At 36.3% G+C, this 22495-nt stretch overlaps 1 protein-coding gene across 1 annotated transcript in view; it reads right to left on the bottom strand.

Annotated features, from left to right (window-relative positions):
- ercc6 (excision repair cross-complementation group 6) overlaps positions 1-5434 on the bottom strand; it is a 96750-nt gene extending 91316 nt beyond the window's left edge. Inside the window, exons 1-3 of the mRNA XM_028795614.2 lie at positions 5365-5434; positions 2153-2582; positions 1033-1153 (exon numbers count right to left, since the gene is read on the bottom strand). Coding sequence (XP_028651447.1) covers positions 1033-1153; positions 2153-2538 — 507 coding nt within the window. The 5' untranslated portion in view covers positions 2539-2582; positions 5365-5434. The remainder of the gene's footprint in view (positions 1-1032; positions 1154-2152; positions 2583-5364) is intronic.
- Between the last annotated feature and the right edge of the window lie 17061 nt (positions 5435-22495).

Genomic DNA, 22495 nt, shown 5'->3' with positions numbered 1-22495 from the left:
TAAACTCTAAACATATATGAAATACTTCTATTCCCAGACATTTCAACTTAGGTATTCTCAATATTTACCAACAAATAAGCTTACCAGCAATATTATTTAAACCTAGGGAGCACTACCCAATTTTAATGCCATTCTCCCAGTGGTTTGATTTGGACCAAGTCTCCCAACTTTTAGTCAATGGCTGCATCACTGACTGCCCAAGGGTTTACTAACTAACTGAACTGTGATTATATTCATCCATGCCCCATTTTAAATACACTGAACAATACACTATTAATTATTTCTTGATCTTTGCTTGGCATAATACCACTCTGGTAGCAGATGTACGCCTCATTATATTTTGACTGCAGTAAAAGGAAACAACTACCAAGCAAGTTATACTAGAAATCAGTCTTGTCTGTTTATGGGACGAGACAGCACAATGCAAAGACTGAAGAGTCTTCTAAGTCTACTACATCCATGGAACCTCTTCAAGAAAGTAATGGTTTCAATTGATTTTAAAATTTAAGTATTGTATCAGTTTCCCTGAGCAATGATATTAATTGAAGTGATTTTCTGATCTCCTGGACAAATGTTGGGCACAAGAAAGCAATATAAAACCATATCATAATGTAAACTCGTATTTTTCCCACAGAACACTGAAGGAGAACAGTCTTTCATTTATCTATTCATCTACCAGATTAGATGCAACCTTGCAGTTTGGTGTATTTAATTACAGAATCACCAGAGTCTAGCATGGCAGTCTATAGGAAGTACCAGACTCCTGGATATGATTCAAAAGGACATTAGAATTTAGTCTAAATAGATAACTTAAAACTATTACACCAATTTTGCACACTTTTCAGGAGATATACAGCCTTAAGTGAAGCCATTAGGAACACTCTTCAGTGAAATGTCATGCAAATAATTAAATAACAGTTAAAACGTAAGTTTGTATTTTTAAAGCAGTAAAACTATGTGGAAACTAATCTTTATACCTGAATGCTGTTAATAAATCCACAAGTGTAAAAAGAAGCACAACAGATGTGTTACCTTGTTTTCTTTCTGTCGTTTTACAGATTCAAGTTTCCTGCTGATGTCTTTACTGTTGGCAGCATGAGGAGCTAATGTTTGAATAATCCTATTCACTTGATTTAAAGAGGCAGTAGAGGACCTACAACACATAGAAATATACTTCAAAATGAATTTTCTAATACATTATGAAACAACATATCTATATAATTTGTTGGCACTTTTCTGTTACATTAGCCAGAGCTTACTAATTTCTTGTTCAATATTACTGCTTTATTGTGAAATGTAATCTCTTAAAATGTGCACAATGTGAAATATTTTGTAAGCACACCATTACAGCACTCTCTGTTGAAGAAACTACAAAAAAACATTGTTTTTTGACGGTTGGATATGTTTGCATGTTACCAGGTATGTATGACCATTTCCTGAACCCAATAAATTCAATTCAGGGCTGTAAGAAGCTACAGTACAACCAGAAATTATGTATATACAAGCATTTTTAAGTATATTATGTTTTTTATGTAAAGCAAAAAAGGAATATTAAACTTTTTTTTTTTTTTTTACTATGTTCAGATAAAAAAAGACTTCATCAATTAATGATAAAATGAAAGATGCAGTCACACTCTGAAGTAGTAATTTTATCAAGTAACACTTTGTTACAAAATTATGTTCTAATAGGAACTATCAAAAATTATGACAACACATGATTACTGTCTGAAGGTAGTTTGGTTTCTATTAAATAGGAATTGTATTTCACTGGAGGAAAGGATGACTACTGCACAACACAAATCAAATTTAAGTAATAAAAAAGCAAATCTAAAAGAAAATGTCTAGAAGAAGAAATTTGACAAACGAGAAAGACAAAAATTCAGTGTGGCATTTTGTCCAGTAAGCAAGAGCACTTAAAATTATTATTATTATTTTGTGTAAATAAATCAAGTTGTCTGGCTTAAGAATTTAAAGATTACAGTATACACCTTAGGACATTGCTATTCAAGCATCAACATTCCTCCACATTGTTTCATCACTCTTAAGCAGCATAATAAAAATTACAAAAGAAGTGATTTGGTCCCAAACTTTCATGCATTTATCTTCATTTTCTACCTATGATTATGCATCTCCTGACAAGGTCATTGGTTACCTTAAGTCATCCAGCACTGCTTGATACTCCTTCTCTGCTTCAGCTTTTTTTGCAGCTTCAGTTGCTTCATTAATGGCTCTGTCCACCTGGAGGAGAACGCCTTGTTCTAGAACATCCTGGTCATAAACATCCACTCCAAGACCCTGCAATTCTGCAGCCTGAGCACTTTGCTCCACAGTTTGGATCTGATATCTATTAATATGCAGTAAAGATTGAGACTTTTTAGAAGCCTCTGTTGTATGCAATGAAAATGATGATGATGGCACTTCCACATTTTCTTTACTGGATTCATTTTCCAAAATTTCTTCTTGACCTCTTACAGTTGATGGATTGCTGGCATTTGACTGCTTGGATAAAGTTGGATCCGCAATACCATCTGCTGCCATTTTAGCAGTAAATCATTGATTCTTTTATGTAAAAGTCATTATTGCTGAAAAGCAAAAACAGAAAAAGTCAAAGTACAGCAGGTATTAAAATAAAATAAAATAAAATAATAACCCTATATAACCAATCCTGAGAAACTGCAGACAGTTGACAGGGCTGTCCATGACAGTGACACTGACTAAAACAAATCTCATAATCAGATGACTCTTAATAAATTCATTGGTTAATAACCAATTTTGATCCTTGAAACTTGCCTAATTATGTGAGTTTCACTTTATTTAGACATTTAATAAAATCCTGAGGGTTGTTTAAAACTATTAACAACCAAAGCTGTATCTTTCTACTTATTTCTTTCCAGTTACAAGCTTGTTTGATAAAAACAGATCATTTTGTAACCATCCACCTTAACAAAAAGAACAAAAGTCTGTGTGTTTGTCCAGCTACTGTATCTCTGTTATATTCCATTTGGTATGGGAGCTGTAAAATGCACCATCTGTTGGAATGAAAAATGCAGTGCACTTTATTACTACATGCATTACAAAATACAGTACATTCCAACAGATTGTGCACTGCTAACATTAATACTGAATACATCCAAAAGAAAGCAAATGCCTTCAGTAAAGTAATCAGCTTATTTTCCTTAAATGACAAGCGTCTGTGTGTGTCTGTATATCTGTGTGTCCTTTGATTGCTGGAGTAAGAAAGAAAAAAAAATCAAAAATGATAATAAAAATACCAAATAAGGGTCTAAAAATAATAAAATTGGTGATGTTTATACACCAGCAAGAGCAGCAGGTTAGCAACTTTCTTGCACCCGTTTGGGCCATATGAATGAGGTTTATAGCAATGGATGAGTACAAATAACAATAAATTGAAATGCATAGTGGTAAACTAAGGCCCTGAATTGCTAATGCAGGCCAATGCTATAGCGACCATCTGCACAATTTCACAGCAAAAAACCTTAATTACAAGAGTGGTCAGTTGATGAAAAGCAGCAAAAACAGGTAGTTCTATCTGAAGAGGAAAACACCACAGCAAGGAAATAGGACCGAGTGCATATTTTTATACCAGAACAAATGGCCAACCCATGCACCAAAAAAAACAAACATGGTGTATGCCTATTACAGTACTTAGGTTTCAACACACAGGGAGATACGATGTAACGCAACAAGTCACTACATTCTTTTACACTAAATATTACAAAATTCTAACTCATTTCTATGGTTCAACCTACATTTAAAGTGTAAGATAACACATAAAATACAATAACAAGGAGTAATTATAGTGTTTATGGACAAGTAGAAATTTAATTTTATTTTTAAAAATTGCCACAGTGAGAACCTGCTGCTACTTCAGCTTCTCCAAGATTGAAAAAAGTTTCCCCACAGTCATATAAAAAAAATTATCCACTGTTACAAGTCCACTTACATTTCACAGAGATACACTTAATTACTGTTACAAAAATTATAAACATGAGTGTTAAGTTATTGAACCACCTAGACGTAACACGATAATTATATATCTTAAGCTTATAGTAACAATAACATTTAAAATGTAACATTTACATTCATTATGATTAGGTTAGTTAGTAAGTTAGTTAATAAAAAATATTACCCACCCTGTGTTAGAATACCAAAGTTAGCAAAATAAAACACTAGAGACTTTGAGAAGTATGATAAATATTAGTCGTTTGTTGTTGTTTTACAGTAAACATGCAAGTTAGGATGTTTCAAAGCTCATTGTTAAATATTTTTTTTTTTTAAATTGTATATGCTTAGTTTACTTTTCATTCTAGTGACAACATACTTTATCTGAATTGAACTGTCCAACACCATACTGAAAGCACAAATAAGAACCAACCAGCTACAACGACAAACATACATGTTGGTAGCTATGCAATCCCAATAGGTCAATTTGTAATCAATTATTAGTTTGATAGTATTGATTACATCTTGCCTGAAGAAGGGGCCTGAGATTGCCTCGAAAGCTTGCATATTGTAATCTTTTTAGTTAGCCAATAAAAGGTGTCATTTTGCTTGACTTTTCACTACATTCATAATGGCTAACACGGTACAACACCCTAGTACTATAATCAATTATTAGATACATAGACACGCTGATGAATATCTAATGAATTAATTTGTGAATTTCCCCTTGGGATTAATAAAGCATCTATCTATCTAATGTGCCATTAACAGTTCGTTTGTATTTGCACATAAAATGAGCTGGGATCAAACAATAACAATTCAAATTAAGTTTATTTATGCTGAAATAAACGAATAAAAATTTACCATTGTAAAGGGACGGAGAAGCACCCCTAAACTCAGTTACCGATGAAGGATTACAAATGTGACTTTCACCGATTTCCTTCAAATATCTTTATACACAGCGGACACCGCAGGTAGTGAAATAAATTTGGGTGCAAAATTCTAGAACGGATAAGAGTTTTTTCTTTCCACTTAACTGATGTATGTTATGCAGGGACAAAGAAAACCGTATACTAGCCATACTATGAATTATCAATTATAATATATTAATCGTTAACGGATGTATTAGTTATTCAAGACTTTAGTTAATCAAATTTGCAACCGATATCCTCTTGTCAGTGATATCACACATTTGTGTTCCACGTTTAAAAGGTTCGTGCACAGAAGCCGCTTTGAGTAATGATTACAACAAATTCCACGGGCGTTTTTCGGTTCTTCAAGTTTATTTACAGCTTTCAAAGGGGCAGACTCTTCAGCGATTATATGAATTTCAGCTCGTCACAGTAGCAACAAAGCAGATACTAGCTGAATCCAATAGCTCTCACATTGTGAACCCCTTACCTTTTAATGCGCTCCTTACATAATAAAACGTAAAAACCCTCCCTCTTTTACTCGTCTTCCGCTACTAACAGTTACGTAAGATTCTTCTGAACAAGAACACGCGTGAACAAGCAGTGACTGAAACTGTCCTCACTTTTAAGTCCGCCCTCTTGTGTACAGGATGAGCAAAAACACTGTTAGCGTGTTTCGAGCGTGCTCGAGTTCTAAGGCAATTTTGTACACCTTGCCTTACTATAGAAATCGAAATAATGCATACTAGTTGAAAACAACGTTATTATTGGAGTGAATGAATGTATTTAGTCAGAATACCACAAACATGTAATAGTCGATTAATTGAAACTTGATTAAACCTCAGTCCTATGGTTAAAAGTAAACACTAGATGTCACTCACATTACTTTAAGGCAGAGTATCTGCAAAAACGACACGATGTATTTTAATACTGAAAAACTACCAAATTAAAAGGCAAAATGTATTTTATAAAGTTGTTGCAAGAGGCTTTCTGAAAAAAAAAAATAATGTTAGTTACTTTACTAATCTTAATTAAAAGGTTTTAGATATCCATCCCTCATCCATCCATCCTTTTTTCTCAGACTTCGTTTAGTTCCTGTGTTGCACTTGAAGGTGCCTGGATGGGATGTGCCTCGTTCTTCCTTCCCTTAAGTAAACTGTTTATTATTAAATACAGTATTATCAGTATGCATTGGCAATTGAGAATAAAAGGAGAAGTCTTCTTTATTTAACAGTAAAGTTTCCAAGGAGATAATATGTATAAAATAAAAATGTATATATTTAAAAATATGTAAAAAATACAAATGTTGTATATATACTATACATATACTGTAATTTATATAGTATACATTCAACATATACTGTTGTACACCAGATACAAGAGGCCTCCACTTATTAGCCACAATGGTAACAATGAAAACCAAAACAGAAAAGAAAAATAGTGAATATTGAACTCAAGGACTCGTTCCAATGCTGTGGAATTCAGTGCTTCTGTAGGCGAGTGTGCCTCCATGCATGCCCAGTGCCTGTCATATAGCTCCAGAGCTGGAAAGGGCAAGACTTTCTTGGGCTCCCAGAACAGGTGTTACTGTTCTTCAGGGTGTTACTCCTCCACTCTCAAGCTGGAATTGGATGAAAGTTAGTACATAACCTGTCCCCATTAGCTTTTCATGTCTGGGGTCTTCAACACACTCCCACAACTCGCGTGTGTGACTATAAATTGTGTGTGTGACTGTATGCATATAGTGTCACACACATGTGATTAGGGGAAAATTTCAGGGCTTGATAGACTGTAATTACACTCTGAACCAGGGTTTGGCACTGTTAATTAATACCTCTTCTCTTCCTACCTCTAAAGAAAAGGTCATTAACAGACCAACCACCAACGATGTCACTTCTGGTTTCTGGCCACCTGAACCATCCTCTTCCACTTCCCAGCCCATAAAACTGGCTACTCCAACATCCTTCAGCAGTCCATATTGACTACCATCTGAAGAGGACATTCTCACATTTATTTTTCTGTTTTGCTTTTGATTTGAGATCTTTCAATTATACAGGGATCACTTTGGTGCCCCAACCCTTCATAACATCTCTTGTTATGTTCTAACAATAATATATATATATATATTCCTGTTAATAAAAGGCAGTAAGACATCAAGATGAGGAATGGAGGAACAAAGCCAGTTACAATATGGCAAGGGTGGTTGTGAAAAGGAAGAAATTCGTAGGGATAAAGTTAAAGCCTCTCAGTTAAACCAGTGGCACATATGGATGAAAAACTTGATGACTGCAGTTGCTGATCTTGTCACTAGGATGTCAGATTACACAACTTAATATTTCAGGGCATGGCAAATTATATGACCCTGTGATGACTTTCCAGCACAGATTCACATTTCCAGAGTATTGCATGTTCACCCCTTTTTCTGGTATCCAATAACATACTGCCTTACAGAGTTGGTCCTACATGAATTTTTCCCAGGTATGGTGAGTTCAACTACAATCTCTGGCCATGTCACATTCATCAACTGAGTGACAACCATTAAGCACAGTCAGACTTTCCCCTTTTCCTGGCAGTCCATAGCATGCTGCCTGACAGAACTAGTTCTGTATGAAGGGTTAACAGTTATGGCAAGTTTAGAGACAATCTCAACCCCTTTATCGTTTTCCATTCTGTTGTGTAGTAAAAAAACAACACATAAGACAGATGAGCTTCTGTTCTGTGTGTGAGGTCCAAAACACCTGCATTCCTTATTCTTCATCACTGCACTGTATGCATTGTATTTCTACATGAGCATTCATAGGGTGTCAGCTCTCTTGTAGTCCACCCCTACAACTAAAGACAAAATCTGATTTTATCAGAGCAAGTTGCAGACTAGTTGAACTGAGTCACTGGGCATCTCAGATTAGGCGATTGATTTCACAGGCCTCTGACATGCTACGATTATATAAATGATGTCAATGACTAAAAATCACTGGAAAAATTGTATAATGTGACATAGCCTTATGTCAGAGGGGGACACCTTTACATTTTTTTGTGCACTGGGTGGTTCCATTAGGCACCCACTGTTGGGACTGGGGGGTGAGAAGTTAAAAGGCTGTCTGTACTTATTAATGGTATTTGCTGTCTTGCAAGGGAGTCACTGCTTTGAAGTCTGGCCTTGGAGGATGTCTGTATTTACCTGGCTTGGAAATATTGGTTTCTAATCAGCATATCTGTACTTATTAATGGGGTTTGCTGTCTTGCAAGGGAGTCACTGCTTTGAAGTCTGGCCTTGGAGGATGTCTGTATTTACCTGGCTTGGAAATATTGGTTTCTAATCAGCATATCTGTACTTATTAATGTTTGGTAACCATACATTTTGTTAACTTGTGTTTTCATTAATTGTTAAACCCAAGCAATTTAGATGTGTCATTGATTAAACTGTTTGTCCAGGACTGACAACAGCAGGGACTGAAGTAAATATAAACTCCTGGGCAGCAGAAGGCAGGAGGAACAGTCCACAGAAAACGCTGCCAAGGCACTCGGACAGAGCACAGGGGCTTGCAGGCAGACAAGGGTACATGGCTGGCACGACGTGAGGCACAAGGACGGCAACACTTCCAGGGAGGAAGAGACAGCTCCACAAAGAGACGCCGGATGTGGGTTCAGCGAGAGAGGGAATCCGCATGAAAGGACCAAGTGAAGCTGACAGACAAGAAATCAGGCGTGCCTAGGTCCCAGCAACACAAGGAGCCCAGAGTGGAAGAAAAAGGAACAACGAAGAGACGCTGACAGGGATTCAACAATTTGACACAACTTCTGTAGGGGAACGAGTGTCCGGGGAACAGAGTGCATCCATGGACAGCTGAACAATTAAGTGTTGGGGTAACACAGTGCACAAACTGGACTCTGCACCACTAAAGGTTGTATCCTCCAATTCTTGTTTTTAACGGACATTTAGAGGGTGGACTGTGTATTTTCCTTTTTTAAAAAAAGGGAAATTGATTCCTGATATGTTTAGTTTTTGTTATGTTCGTTTATCTTTTTAATGTGCCTTATATTGTCTTGTGTGATAGAACTTACTGTTGCTTTTTCTAAAATTACTGTTGTGTCTTTCATTGTGTGTTTACTCACCACTCAATTTAAAGAAACCTGTGTGCTATTATTGGTAAATTTCAGGAGTTCCCAGTCTCTTAATAAAACTGGGTGGCGTAGTCGGATATTTTAATGGTGTCTAAGTTAGATTACCTATAAGTGTGACCAGACATCTGTGACACTTAACTTGCACGTCCTTTGGGATTTGTGGAAGTTTTAGAATGAAAATTCTGGTGTAATCGCACACTACTGAAGAGAGGTGCTGTTGAAAGTGGCACAGACAATCTGAGAAGCCGTGCAGAGAGTGCTTGTGTTTGTGTGTGGGACAGATCACATTGGACAGATTGTATTGCCTCTGATTGCACACAAGGGATGTGAGTTGGCATGAATCTGTAGGGAACATGGCAGAGAAAAGATCACTGGAGAAACATGGAAGGAGCTGTGAAACACAGGAGCAGCGATGTTAGAGTATGGCCAAGGAAAGTTATGGCCTCCACTAAACCCTGTGTTAGTTACCAATGGAGGGAAACAGTGTTTCACAAAATATTAGACTACTAGCACCAGCGATAACAAAATGGCAGCAGAATAATGCCAGAAAAAAATCATGAAAAATGAACACCTATCAACATATTATTTTGTCATACAGTAGAACATGCAAAGGGTAATGTTAAAAGATATCTCAATTTGAACTTCAACTGCTCAGCATCTAAAGCAGAAATGCAAATGAACTTTCATAAATTTCATTTTTTTTCAATGGACAAAGCGATAATCATATTGTACATAAGTACTCAACATGCTTTGTGATAATGATAACTGATTGATGATAATGATTTAAGTATAAATTACCTATTTAACCCTAATTGTTGTACATAATTGATTCCCTAAGCAAAGGTAAGCCTAGAATGCTGCAGGATGCAAGGGCCTACCCAATCAATCCAGGAAATAAGCTGGTGGCAGCAGGCACGCAAAGAATTTCACATGCTCAAAAAATAAATATTTTTCCAAATAAGAAATTTGATGGAGCATACTGTGAAAAATTTGAAACATTTTAATTAAGCTTGCTTTAAGCATTTTAGTAAGACTTTAAATGATTAAAGTGAGGTTGCTACTTACTTAATGTTTTGCAAACAGCGCCATCTTCTGGGAGATGGGGAGCAGTGACCCATATGTCCTTAATGCAGGGAAGAAACAGTCTGAGTCACAAATCAGCATACCTGAGTTAAATACACACACAAGCATAGGGAAAATCTGTAAAGAAAAAAAAAACATGGAAAATGTCCAAGCAAAAGAATTCATGGATAGTTCCACACTCAGTGGTTAAAATCTTATTTAAAAATGCAAAGTAGGACATATATCAAATAGCAGATTTGCAAAAGTTGTGACAGGAATAAAGGTGATGCTTCTAATATGCTTTGCATTGCATTACTGACTACAGGTTATAACAAAGCTAATCTTCATAAGGGCTACAATATTAATTTTGATCTAGTTTACCATTCATCAATAACAACAGCTGGCATTTCTCCATAAACTGAAGCAGTTGCCAGTTTGGAGAGCAATCTTTAATTTGTCCTCTGTTGCAGCCTCTGAAATGTTCAATGCCCAGAAATTATTCCTATGTGTATTTTATTTTTCTACTTTGAGAAAATGTCCAACAATATGTGAGAATGTGGGAGCTTACTGAAAGGGTCAGTAGAACATTTGATTTTTTTCGTTTACCATGAGAATAAACAAGTGAGATTAATGGAGCATGTTTTGTGCCTTCACATAAATAGTATCAGAGCCCGATATAAAGATAGAATAAATCCCATATGGCGTTTTGCTCTCCATCCAAACTAACTACTCAGCTTTGTGACCTTCTGGCATGAAGAATTAATTTTAGTGCCCCTTGGAGACCCTCAATAAAGACATCATCAGCATGCTTAAGGACTAGATGAGTATCAACCTAAAGATTTTGATGAATAATTGTTAGTAAGTTGAATAATCCAGTATTTCACTGAGTTACAATATTAAACATTAGTGTGATTAACTGTTGCAGAAAGATGCCAAGTGCATTTCCTCCTATGGATAAAAAAAATACTCAAAGTACAGTGACCAAAAAGAATTAGAAAAAAAGAGGTGGTACAAGATGATCCATTACATTACATACCATCCATGTGACTTTTCAATTCAAGTGAGTATTAGGCAATATCGCAAATTTATGCTTTGGATTTTTACAGGCTAGTGAAGAACTTAATGAATCAAATCTAGACGTTGCTCCTCTGCATTATCTAATGTGTCCTATATGTCCTTTGCCCCACTTTGAGTAAGTTTAGCAAATCATCCAATTCACAGTAACACTTAAGAGAATTTATTGTTCATCTTTAGTATTTATTTAAAGTTACACTAACACATACAGTATAACACAATTTATAGATGCATATATTCATACAATTAGAGCGGAGATGGGGGAGGTCATTGGCACAGGCCATTAGAAAATCAACATTAAGACTGAGCGTCAAGCTACCTGCTATAACTGCCAGGTCACAATGCTTTTGTCTGTCTATTAACTTTCTGACTGTGGGAATCCAAAATCTAAACCAAACCGGTATGAGCTGCCAATTCATTAAAAGACCTGTGTCATGCTAATTTCAAGCAAACAAACATATTAACATGTATTTTAAATGTAAGAGGAAATCAGAGTACCCAGAAAAAAAAAATCCACACAGACCTCAGGACAATGTGCACACCTGACATAAATCGCTGCCCGACTGTTGCTGTGGTGCAAAAGTGCCAGACAGTGAACCACTGGGCCACCTTTCATTAAAACATCAAGCCACTCATTTTCAAACTTGTTTAATTTAATGCAAGTCAGGGAGCCCATGCTGAGTCCATGACAGTGTACAGCAAGTACCCATACCTGGACAGATCTGCAGTCCATGACAACATACATCCACTCATATTGGGACAATTTAATGTACAAACTACCATAACTGACATGTCAATGAGATATGGAAAGACCACTGAAGTACATAGAGTAAAATCCAAACAGACACAGGCAAAATGTGCAAACTCTACAAACACTACGACTGACCCTGGAGTTAAACCAAGGACTGTGGAGCTGTGAGACAGCAAAACCAACTCTAGCCAAAATATACACACTTTATTACAATAGATTTGATCAGAAGGCTGGTCTTGTGCAAAATTAGAAATAGCAGATCATTAGAAACTATAAACACATTACTGCATTATAATTGCATATAATATTATTGCTGTATTATAAATGTATTTTATTTTAATTCAATTCATGTGAATGACAGACTCTAGACATTATGGATTTCAAATGGATTAGTCACTCATTGCCAATATGTATGTCTGTTTTTCAGAATTTCAGATGGCCATGTTTTTCATTTTTATATACAGTAACTTATCCAGTTTAGAAATTATGTGTCTTTTTTGTTTTGTTCTATTGCAATCTCTTTCTGTTCCTGTCTTATTAAATGAAGCACTGTCTAAAAGTTACATCAATCCATCACTTTTCTGAAGCACCTTTACCTACTACCGTGTCATTCTGCTATCAGCTTTTTTCACATAACCACAATAAACAACATTTGTCATCCAATCTTCTGACTTATATGAGTCTCATACAAATTGAAAAAATGTATAAATACATGACATATCCCCTTATTTGTTTTAAGATTATCAGACAATTGCCTTTTATACCATACTTGTCAACCCTTCCAAATAATATAAATAACTGCATGTGTTAAATAATGAATTCAGAGCTCTCGCTGGTTCTTTTGTCAAGTTCATTCATTCATTTTGTAATCTGCTTCTTGAGTTAGGTTTTCAGGAAACTGGTATTTATCTTGGTAGCAGTAGGCACAATGTGGGAACCAAGGGAAGCAAGTCCATTATAGAGCATACCTGAGAACCAGTATTAAACCAGTATAGAGAATGTTCAAACTGTAGACAATTACAAAACACAACTCAAAAACCAGAGAACATGCAAAATCTATCTATTAAACTTGTATTGTGTATATTTTATATAAAGCTCAGGGTCTTACACCTGTATAATAATTTGCAGTTTGTTTTATTTTTTATTGTTTTGTAATGTTTTATATATTTTATGATCCTGCTGGAGCAAGTGTTCCTTAAATTGAAATCTATCTATCTATCTATCTATCTATCTATCTATCTATCTATCTATCTATCTATCTATCTATCTATCTATCTATCTATCTATCTATCTATCTATCTATCTATCTATCTATCTATCTATCTATCTATCTATGCAGATGCCAAGGAGGATTTACAGGGTCAGAATAAATTGCAACAATTTGGAGCACAGGCAAAATGCTCAAATAGTCTGTACAGTCTTATTCTTGACTGCACAGCCTTGTGTATCTGTACTTGGGAGATTTCAGGTTCTAAAATATAAGTTACAAATGGGGCACCCATGACCACCAGGATCAGTCTGAAGACTGAGAAGCAGGCAGAGCCTACTAATAAATACATTCTAGATAAGTTACACAATTAGTTAAAAATGCCTTCCTCTTTCAAAGTTCAGCACTGTTCACAGTTCAACAGTTAATTAATGGAGAAATATTGCTGGCCTCCATTTACGTTAGTAAGTATTAAACCAATTTGTTTCCTGTGTGTTTAAACAAATCTGTGTCTTTATGTGTACACATCATGTAATAAGTAATTTTTAAAGTCTGCATTTGTATATACCTATGAACTTTTCATAGTGCTCTGAGCCTGCATTTCAGACTAAACTGAATTCATTTTTGATGTTGGATATTACTTAAACAATAATCAGCATATCCTTTCCATAGATGTAAAAGGCAAAAATATTTGTAAAACTGTTGCAGAGGTACACAGCATGACAAAAAGAGAAAGAAAAAGAAAGAAACAGCACAATTTCTGGAAAAAGTTAACCGTGTGCAATGTGATCATCTTTTGGAATTCTTGATGGTCTTTTTGGCCAATGTCCCCATAAGCACACATTGGCATCCCCTACTCTGTTAATTAAGAAAGCATTCCTATACAAGCATACTTCCCCTTTCAAACAATTACAAGTCCCCTTTCGCCTCTTTTTACAAGAGCACTGGCTGCTGCCCTGAGTCTACTTATGTGCTAAGATATATTAACTTCTGTAATAGGGTTTGATGTGTTCCTGGGATTTTTTTGTTCCTACACAAATATAACTATATAAATTAAAAGAATATAGATATACTTAGTGCAACATATATACTGTAATCTGTAGCCTAAATTGTGTCTGCAGCTTTGACTATTTATAAAGTAAACACAGTATATATAAGTGACAACTGTGGAAAGTCACTCTAAACCTTGAAAAATAAAATTGTGTGCCCCTCTGGGCTTTTCTAGTTTAGGTTCTCTCTTTCTCTACCCACCTCTCAAGTAACAAATCATAGCCTCATTTTGTCAGAGTCCAAGTTGACTCTACATTCTATAGCTTTGTTCTAAGTGAAGAAATTGTTATGATAAGGGAATAGAAGGAGGAGCTGCTTGCACATTTCACCTTTACAATTAGGATAATAAATAATGTTCTAATATGAAATGTGATATGAACTCTTGTGACTGTTGGTTGCTTACTGAGCCTACTCTATTTCTTCCATGCTACAGTAAATCATTTTTCATTCTTCTCTTTTAAGTAAAAGAAAAAAGTCTCTTATCTGAGAGAAGATTTCTGAATTTCAGAAAGGGTATTTCTCTTTCGCCTCAGAATTTCCAAATGTAACGTCCCCAGTGCATAACCTGTTTGCTATAACAGCAGAGGACACCATCCTTTTGGAAAGTAGGCTGCGCTTCCATTTTCCAGCCAAGCATGAGCCACATGCCTAGAGTCATTCTTCCATTTGTTTTTTTCAGACAGAATTTATTATAGTAAACAGAGACTTAGGTTTACTGATGCCACTATTTATTTCAGGCCACTCTTGGCTTATTATTATGGCTTGAGAAGGAGATGAAAGTACTATAAAACAAATGGGTCACATCAGCTTTCTACAGGTAAGTCTAACAATGGTAGTTGTGTCTTAGTACATGCATGTATTTTTATTTAAAGAATTAAAAACAAGTTACTGTACGTCAGTCCTAGAGTCAAAATAGAAATTGACTTTTTTCCAATAATAATACCTCACACCAGGGGTTAACTATACAGGAATAGACAAAAAGTGCATAATACTGTTTATGCTGGCTTCAACTTCATTCTATAAGTTTATCTAGCTGGGGACAAAGAGGCATTAAGTGTCCAGGCCCCCTGCATTTATAATAACAGCTGTTCTCATTCATGTCTCTTATGATAATAGTCTTAGACCTCCCAGTTTTCTGTCACCAACTTGGTTCTGGCCACTGGGAAGTGCTACATCTTTTGTGGCGGCCTTCTCTCCATTGTTCTAGTTGGCTCAGGCTCAAGCCTTTTTTCCTGGAGCATCCCACAATGACAGTCAGTTAATTTTGTAAGATCTTCCATGGTTTTCTTTGCCCAGGAATTTTCTCCGGGTAATGTCATCATTTATCTCTTCTCAGTAAATCTTTCTGTGGCATCACAATGCTCAATACTGCCCACTGGTTGTGAGCCGGAGACTGTAAGATTATGAAGAAACTGTCTCATTTTGACCATCTGATAAAAGATCCCCCTCACCCTGTGAACAAGACAATTACCAAACTATAAATATGCACTTCTGTGTGTGCGATACCAGACTGGCTCTGGCCCATCACCCACGCCTGCATTGTCCTGGAGTGTTACAACTGTGATCCAGGAGTGATTCTGCATGAACCTGGGTAGAGAAATTAGGAGACTCTGGAACAAATTTTTGACTGTAACCATTTCTACAATTTTTTTCCAGAATTAATAAGTCAAACACTTGGTGTCTTAGCCCCTTCTCTGGGACATTAGTGTTTTTTAGTACTTCATATTTGTGGGTAGGTTATGGTATGAAGTTGAAAAAATGACTGGAGGGGCTTAAAGTGATGATATGAGCCCTTTTTATGGTTGACTACCAATACCTGGTCATAGTCCTACCAAACATCATTAAAAAATCTTCAGAATCATACCACTGGGTGAGTTTAGTGAAAACCTTCATTAGTTTAACCTCACATGATGTTAAATGGTACAAGACCTCTTCTGCTGTTCTTGTAGCACTGAATTCAGCTAGAAGTGTATTATGGTTGTCATACATGCACAATCTGTAGCTTCAGCTGTTGAACTGACTTCACCAGTTGACACAGAATCTCTACCTTGGTCTAAAATCATTGAGTGTTGATGAATAAGTTATTATTTGGAGAAAGTGAATTGGAAATGTCATAGTAGTGCTGTTGTCAGTGACAGTCCTGCAAGTAATCTTTTGCTTCGCCAGGATAGATCAGAAACTAGAAACTTTTTTATACTTCAAACCTGAAAAGGAGGATTAACTTGCAGAGACAGATTGAGGATATTGCAACACCAGGGCTGTAAGGCAAGGAAGATGGTATATGAAGGGTAGACATCAAACCCTTACCTTTAATTTGGCACCTGTAAGACTGGTGGAATGGTCACAATCTGGACAATGTTAGGTAAGCACTGCCCAGATATGAGCAAACACTGATCCTCCAGAAGGAAAAGCAGAGCCGTCCGGGTATACCACAACATGTCCAACAAAAACTGCTGTGTTCACCAAGAGAGGAATTACAGTTCAAGTCAAGTCAGCAAGGAAACAGACATGACAGATCAATAGGTCAATAGTCCAAACACAATAATACAAAGGCAGGCAAGAGGACAGAACAAATGAAAGCAATCACAGATAAAGATATCCAAAGTGCTAGACAAAATATCAGTATCTTGATTCCAATATGTTTATTCTGTGTATAATATGGGTTAGATAATGGATGATAACCAGCTCTTGTTCTGTCACTAGGCCTCACTAGACAAGTTTGGAAACTGAGATGATCTAATTAATGGAATACCTCTAAAATATAACATCTTTCTAACTTTCCATGTACCTCTCTATCACGACTCCAGCCTCTTGTGAATTTTCCCTTAGGATTAATAAAGTATCTATCTATCTATCTATCTATCTATCTATCTATCTATCTATCTATCTATCTATCTATCTATCTATCTATCTATCTATCTATCTATCTATCTATCTATCTATCTATCTATCTATCTATCTTCTACTAAATATTGGGTTTTTCCACCAAAATCTCTTCTTGACTCTACACACCATTTTCTCTTTGTCACATGAGTGCTTCAAACTCTATATTAGGGTTACTTTAGGTTAATTTTAGAATTAGTTCCAGAATTAATCATGTCAATTTTTGACTGTACAGATTCTAGGTTAGAACACTCTCAATTGGCTCCTAGTATCTCTGCATCCCTAGTTTATGTCACCAAATCAATGTTCTAATTTCCCAGTCCCTCAAAAGGACAACAATCTGCTGTGTCCTAGCAGTGAGTCATAACATTACCTTCAGCATCTTGCCTTTAAAAACAAACAACCTGGGAACACTGTGCCTCTGCCTATGGGCAAGTGGTCTTATAGTTTCTTGCCAGCCAACTCTTTTCTCTCTCTCTCCTTGAAGTTCAGGGGACAAATGCTTCAAGCATCTGCTTAGTAGCCTGCCCGATATCCTGGAAGAAAATGGTAAGTTTCCATCTGGACCACCATTGTCTCTCACACTACTGCCCATGCCTATTACACTTTCACACTCTATTTTCTAAATAATTAAGTATTAAATGTTGAATGTGGCAGCTAACAGTTAAATGTTATGTCTTAATGTTCATAAACACAAATCATCTGTCACTAGACAGACCTCAAGAGAGCATAACCAGCACCTATCCATTACTTCACACTTTGTTTACTTCTAAATATTTTAATTTTTCAAGTGTGTGGCTTTTCCTAATGTAAAAATACATTACAGTGTGACTTATTTTACGAGGGGATTATTGTAGGTCACCAAACATTGCCACTGGCAAACCAAAACAGTTTTATATTAATAAGATTTATGTTTTATAATTGGAACTCCGTTAATGTCTCTAGGTTAAAGGTTAGTCAAAGAAAGGCTTTGTTCATATATTAAAAAAGTAAATAATGTTAAAATTTATAAAACAAAACATGGGCATCTTCCTGTGCTGAAAGCATAAACTATCACTAATATAAACATTAGACATTAAAACTCGGTGGAGCAAAAATACATTATTAAACAATTATTCCAGAGATTACAATTCTTGACTTTTAAGATTAAAATACAAAAAATCAATTGTATCTATGATGTAGACAATATGTTTTAGTGTCAAAAATGTACTGTGCTGCAAGTTAAGTTAAATATACATTTTTAATTACAAAGTATCATATGGAAGGATAAAGATCTCACTAACATCCAGATTCCTTTCTACTCCTTGCTGCTTCACTTTAACATAACCTAAAATTCTTAAAAACTCTTAACCCACCTCAAGGTCGGGGGATGAATCTCATCCTAACAACATCGGACACCTGGTAGAAACCCCTCCGTCTGAAGTCCCACATGCTTATGTACCCACACACACATCCACACTTACTCCAAAACAGGATCTTTTTAAAATCATCAATTAACTTACAAATACTATCTCATAATAAATCAACAATGAAAGATATGTTTTGGAGAAAATACTAAGTTTTTAAATAATCAAATTATGAACTATAATACAGTAAATGGCAATATTTGGAATATTGATTAGAACATGCAAATAAGAATTTCTCTACTTTGTACATGTCATGATTATGATCCTATAATAACAATATTCCTAAGATAGTACCGTACCATTTTCTAAGCCCGTTTAATCATGAGCAGGGTCATAGGGGGTTGAGCCTATTCCAGCAAGCATAAAGTGCAAGGCAGAAACAATTCCCAGACAAAACAGAGTCCATCTCAAGGTAAACAAACACATATATCACACACACTCTAAGGCCAATTTCTAGTTGTCAAAATGTAATGAATTATTATTATTATTATTATAATGTCTTTAGACCAGGGGTCCCCAACTCCGGTACTGGAGGGCCCCAGTGGCTGCAGGTTTTCATTCCAGCCTTTTTCTTAATTAGTGACCTGTTTTTGCTCCAAATTAATTTCTTTTGAATTAATTTTACTTACCTTGCTTTTGAAGACTCAGACGCCTTAATTATTTCATTTTCTTTAATTAGCGGCCAAACAATAATGAGATACAAAATGAACCAAAACATGACCATCATATAATGTCTGATAATTAAAGAAAGGTGAAAGTCTAAGGAATGCTGATCTGCTCAGGCCACCAAAACAATAATCAGAGCCTAATTAAGCAACTGGTTGGAGTTTCAGGCCCTGACTTAGTTGGTCTTCTGTTGGCTCACTCACTGGGGCCCTCCAGGACCGAAGTTGGGGACACCTGCTTTAGACTATGGGAGGAAACCGGAGCCCCCAAAGGAAACTCACATGGGCATGGGAAGAACATGCAAACTCCATGCAGGGAAGACCCAGGACATGAACCCTTGTCTAATTTCTGCAAGGCAGCAACACTACGACTGCACCACCTTGCAGTCCCATTCCTGTAATAGAAGAGGGCGCTTGCCACAACCACAAATTTTGCATGTGGCAGGACTCCAAGTTGTGTTGGAAGTCCGATGTATATAGGCTGAACAGGATCGGAGAAAGTACAGTCCCTTGTGGAGCTCCTGTGTTGCTGACCACAATGTCAGACGTGCAGTTCCCAAGACGCACATACTGAGGTATGTCTTTAAGATAGTCCACGATCCATGCCACCAGGTATGAATCTACTCCCATCTCTGTCAGCTTGTACCTAAGGAGCAGAGGTTGGATTGTGTTGAAGGTGCTAGAGAAGTCTAGAAACATAATTCTTACAGCACCACTGCCTCTGTTCAAGTGAGAGAGGGATCGATGTAGCATATAGATGATGGCATCCTCCACTCCCACCTTCTCCTGATATGCAAACTGCAGAGGGTCGAGGGCATGTTGAACCTGTGGCTTCAGGTGGTGAAGCAGCAGCCTCTCCATGGTCTTCATCACATGTGATGTCAGAGCAACAGGCCGGAAGTCATCCAGCTCACTAGGACGTGATACCTTTGGGACTGGGGTGATGCAAGATGTTTTCCAAAGCCTCGGATAAATAAATAAATAAACAATAAACCGAATAAAAATAATAATTTCTTTCTTATACTTCTGTAACCATAGCACTTTTTGAAAATTGTAGCTCCGTAATATTTTTATTCAACCAAACACTATTTAAGGAAACACTATGATTATATTGTAGCACTGATGTTGAGCTGGAATGGAGCCTTTGCTATTTTCAAGGCTCTTTTAGGTGGCTTGCTATTCCTAAAATGACTGATTGCTTTTGACACACTAGATGGAATTTTGCTTGCAAAAATTGCACACTTGCTGGTTTCATAGGCACACCTGCCGCTGACTTTCAAGATGCTCATTTGCATGATGGAGTGCCAGCTCATAGTGGTGGTGACTCATGCCTGGCTGTTGCCAGCACTTCTACATAGCTCTCCCTTCAACTCACTGTCTCCAGTGACCACGTCCAAGTCCTTGAAACAGCACACAGCTCTTAAAAACAGTGGGGTTATCTTTCCCACTGCAGTTGTGCTGACTGTGATGAGGGCATAGCAGGGTTCTTGGTGGCTTGGTTGTCAAGTGGTGCAGTAGGGATGTTACATGCTGCATTGTCTGTTGGCGCAGTGATAAACACTGCACTTCTGTCTATTACAAGTGAATAGGTGAACCTCCTTATCTTAAGCTGCAGATGAATCTCTTGGCTGTTTTCCTTCACTGAACTAACACTGCAAACACCACTCCAGGTCTTTGCAATCTGCTTTGTCCTTTGCTTGCACAGTTTTATAAACCTGCCGTGCTTCACATGGCTCACCTGAAGTCATCTTGAAGAAGGGGCCTGAGTTGCCTCGAATGCTTGCATATTGTAATCTTTTAGTTAGCCAATAAAAGGTGTCATTTTGCTTGACTTCTGACTACAAAGTCTTCTTTTATTAGTTTCAGTGTAACTAATCATGATCAATTTATTTACATTATTACATTTTTATGGTTTACCACCACCTTTAAAATGTTTCTTTTTGAAATAATACTGTTATTTAGTAACATAATCTTATTCTGTCTCATACAGTATAAACAAAGTAAGTATAAATCATTTCACCGCATAGTAATTTGGAATCCCTAGAAACAATCACATTGAGAAAGATAATATATTGTGTAATGCAGATTTATATTAAAAATGTTAAAGAGAAATAATGAGTACACAGGGAAAGTTTGCTGACTATAGCACAGTTTCTCAGTTGTAAAATGAACATAATGTGAGCTGATGCCTGTTAAAGCCTCGGTCGCCCTTGCTGCATGTAGTAGAAGTTTGCATCTCCAGACAGCATTTAGGTCTTTCTTATTTCACCTGGCAAATTGTTAATCAGTTTGTGACAGCATAAATAAATTTAAAGAGTTTAATTAAAACTAATGAATAAGCATGTGGAGAGTGCATCTTCTGCTGGCAAAGCATTTGTGCTCTAAATAATTAAAAATGTCAGCTACAATACCATGTTTTAGTAGAAGAATTCAAATTACTATTAGGATTGTATACTATTGGGGGGGCTTCTTGAATTTTAGTAAGAATTGAAGTAAGATTTTTCATTAAGAAATAAAACAATTAGCAAAAAAGGTAATACAATGAACTACATCTTCTTTTCACTGTAGAATTAACCAGAGAAAATAATTAAGACAAGCCTTGTCATTGTTTGTGTGTAGTTTATGCATTCTCCCCATGTCTCTTTGGGTTTTCTCCTAGTGCTCTGGTTATTCTTTATATCTCATGCTAAGATTATTGGTAAATTAGCCTACAGTGAATTAGTGTGGATGTCTCATTTTAAAAAGTGCATATTTAATTTGACTGGCAACTATAAATTGAGCCAGGGATATTATGCCCTTTAGTGGACTAGTATCCCTTTCATGGTCAGTTCCTGCTTTGTGTCTACTATTGACTAATGATTGTTTCAAAAACAAGTTGAAAGAATTTTTGTGCTGTTTTCAAATATTTGCATTATTTGTGTTATTTTTGAGGGCCTGCAATGGATTAGTGCCACGGATATGATTGGATCCTAACATGTACCTGATACTTCAGGCATAGCTTCTGACCCGCATGACTGTGAATTGGATTACGAAGAATTGAAAATATTATATTGTGTTTACGTTGTAATTTTCTTCCTACTGCATTTTTCTGGCCCAGTATTCCTTGCTTTTTTAAATTCCAAAGCGACTATAGATGTTTCGACTTCACTTCCATACTCATCATTCTCACGCAAGTATAAGACACAGATGTACACATGTTTACATGTTTACATATGCCTGGCATATATTGTACCAACAATCTTTATTTTCCTACAAAATGGGACTTAATAAATTTAGAAGTTCTGCATTTCAGAACTGTGTTAGAAAACAAAATATTACCCAACTGATATTATTACTACAACTGTTATTATCAGTCTTAAGTTTCTTTTGTGCCTTTTGGTTTTGTTCTTTAATTACTCTTT

Source organism: Erpetoichthys calabaricus, chromosome 2 (assembly GCF_900747795.2).
Source record: "Erpetoichthys calabaricus chromosome 2, fErpCal1.3, whole genome shotgun sequence".
In the NCBI taxonomy this organism is placed as follows: Eukaryota; Metazoa; Chordata; class Cladistia; order Polypteriformes; family Polypteridae; genus Erpetoichthys; species Erpetoichthys calabaricus.
Note: the sequence above shows the minus strand (reverse complement) of the source record. Positions and strands in the feature narration are given on the sequence as shown.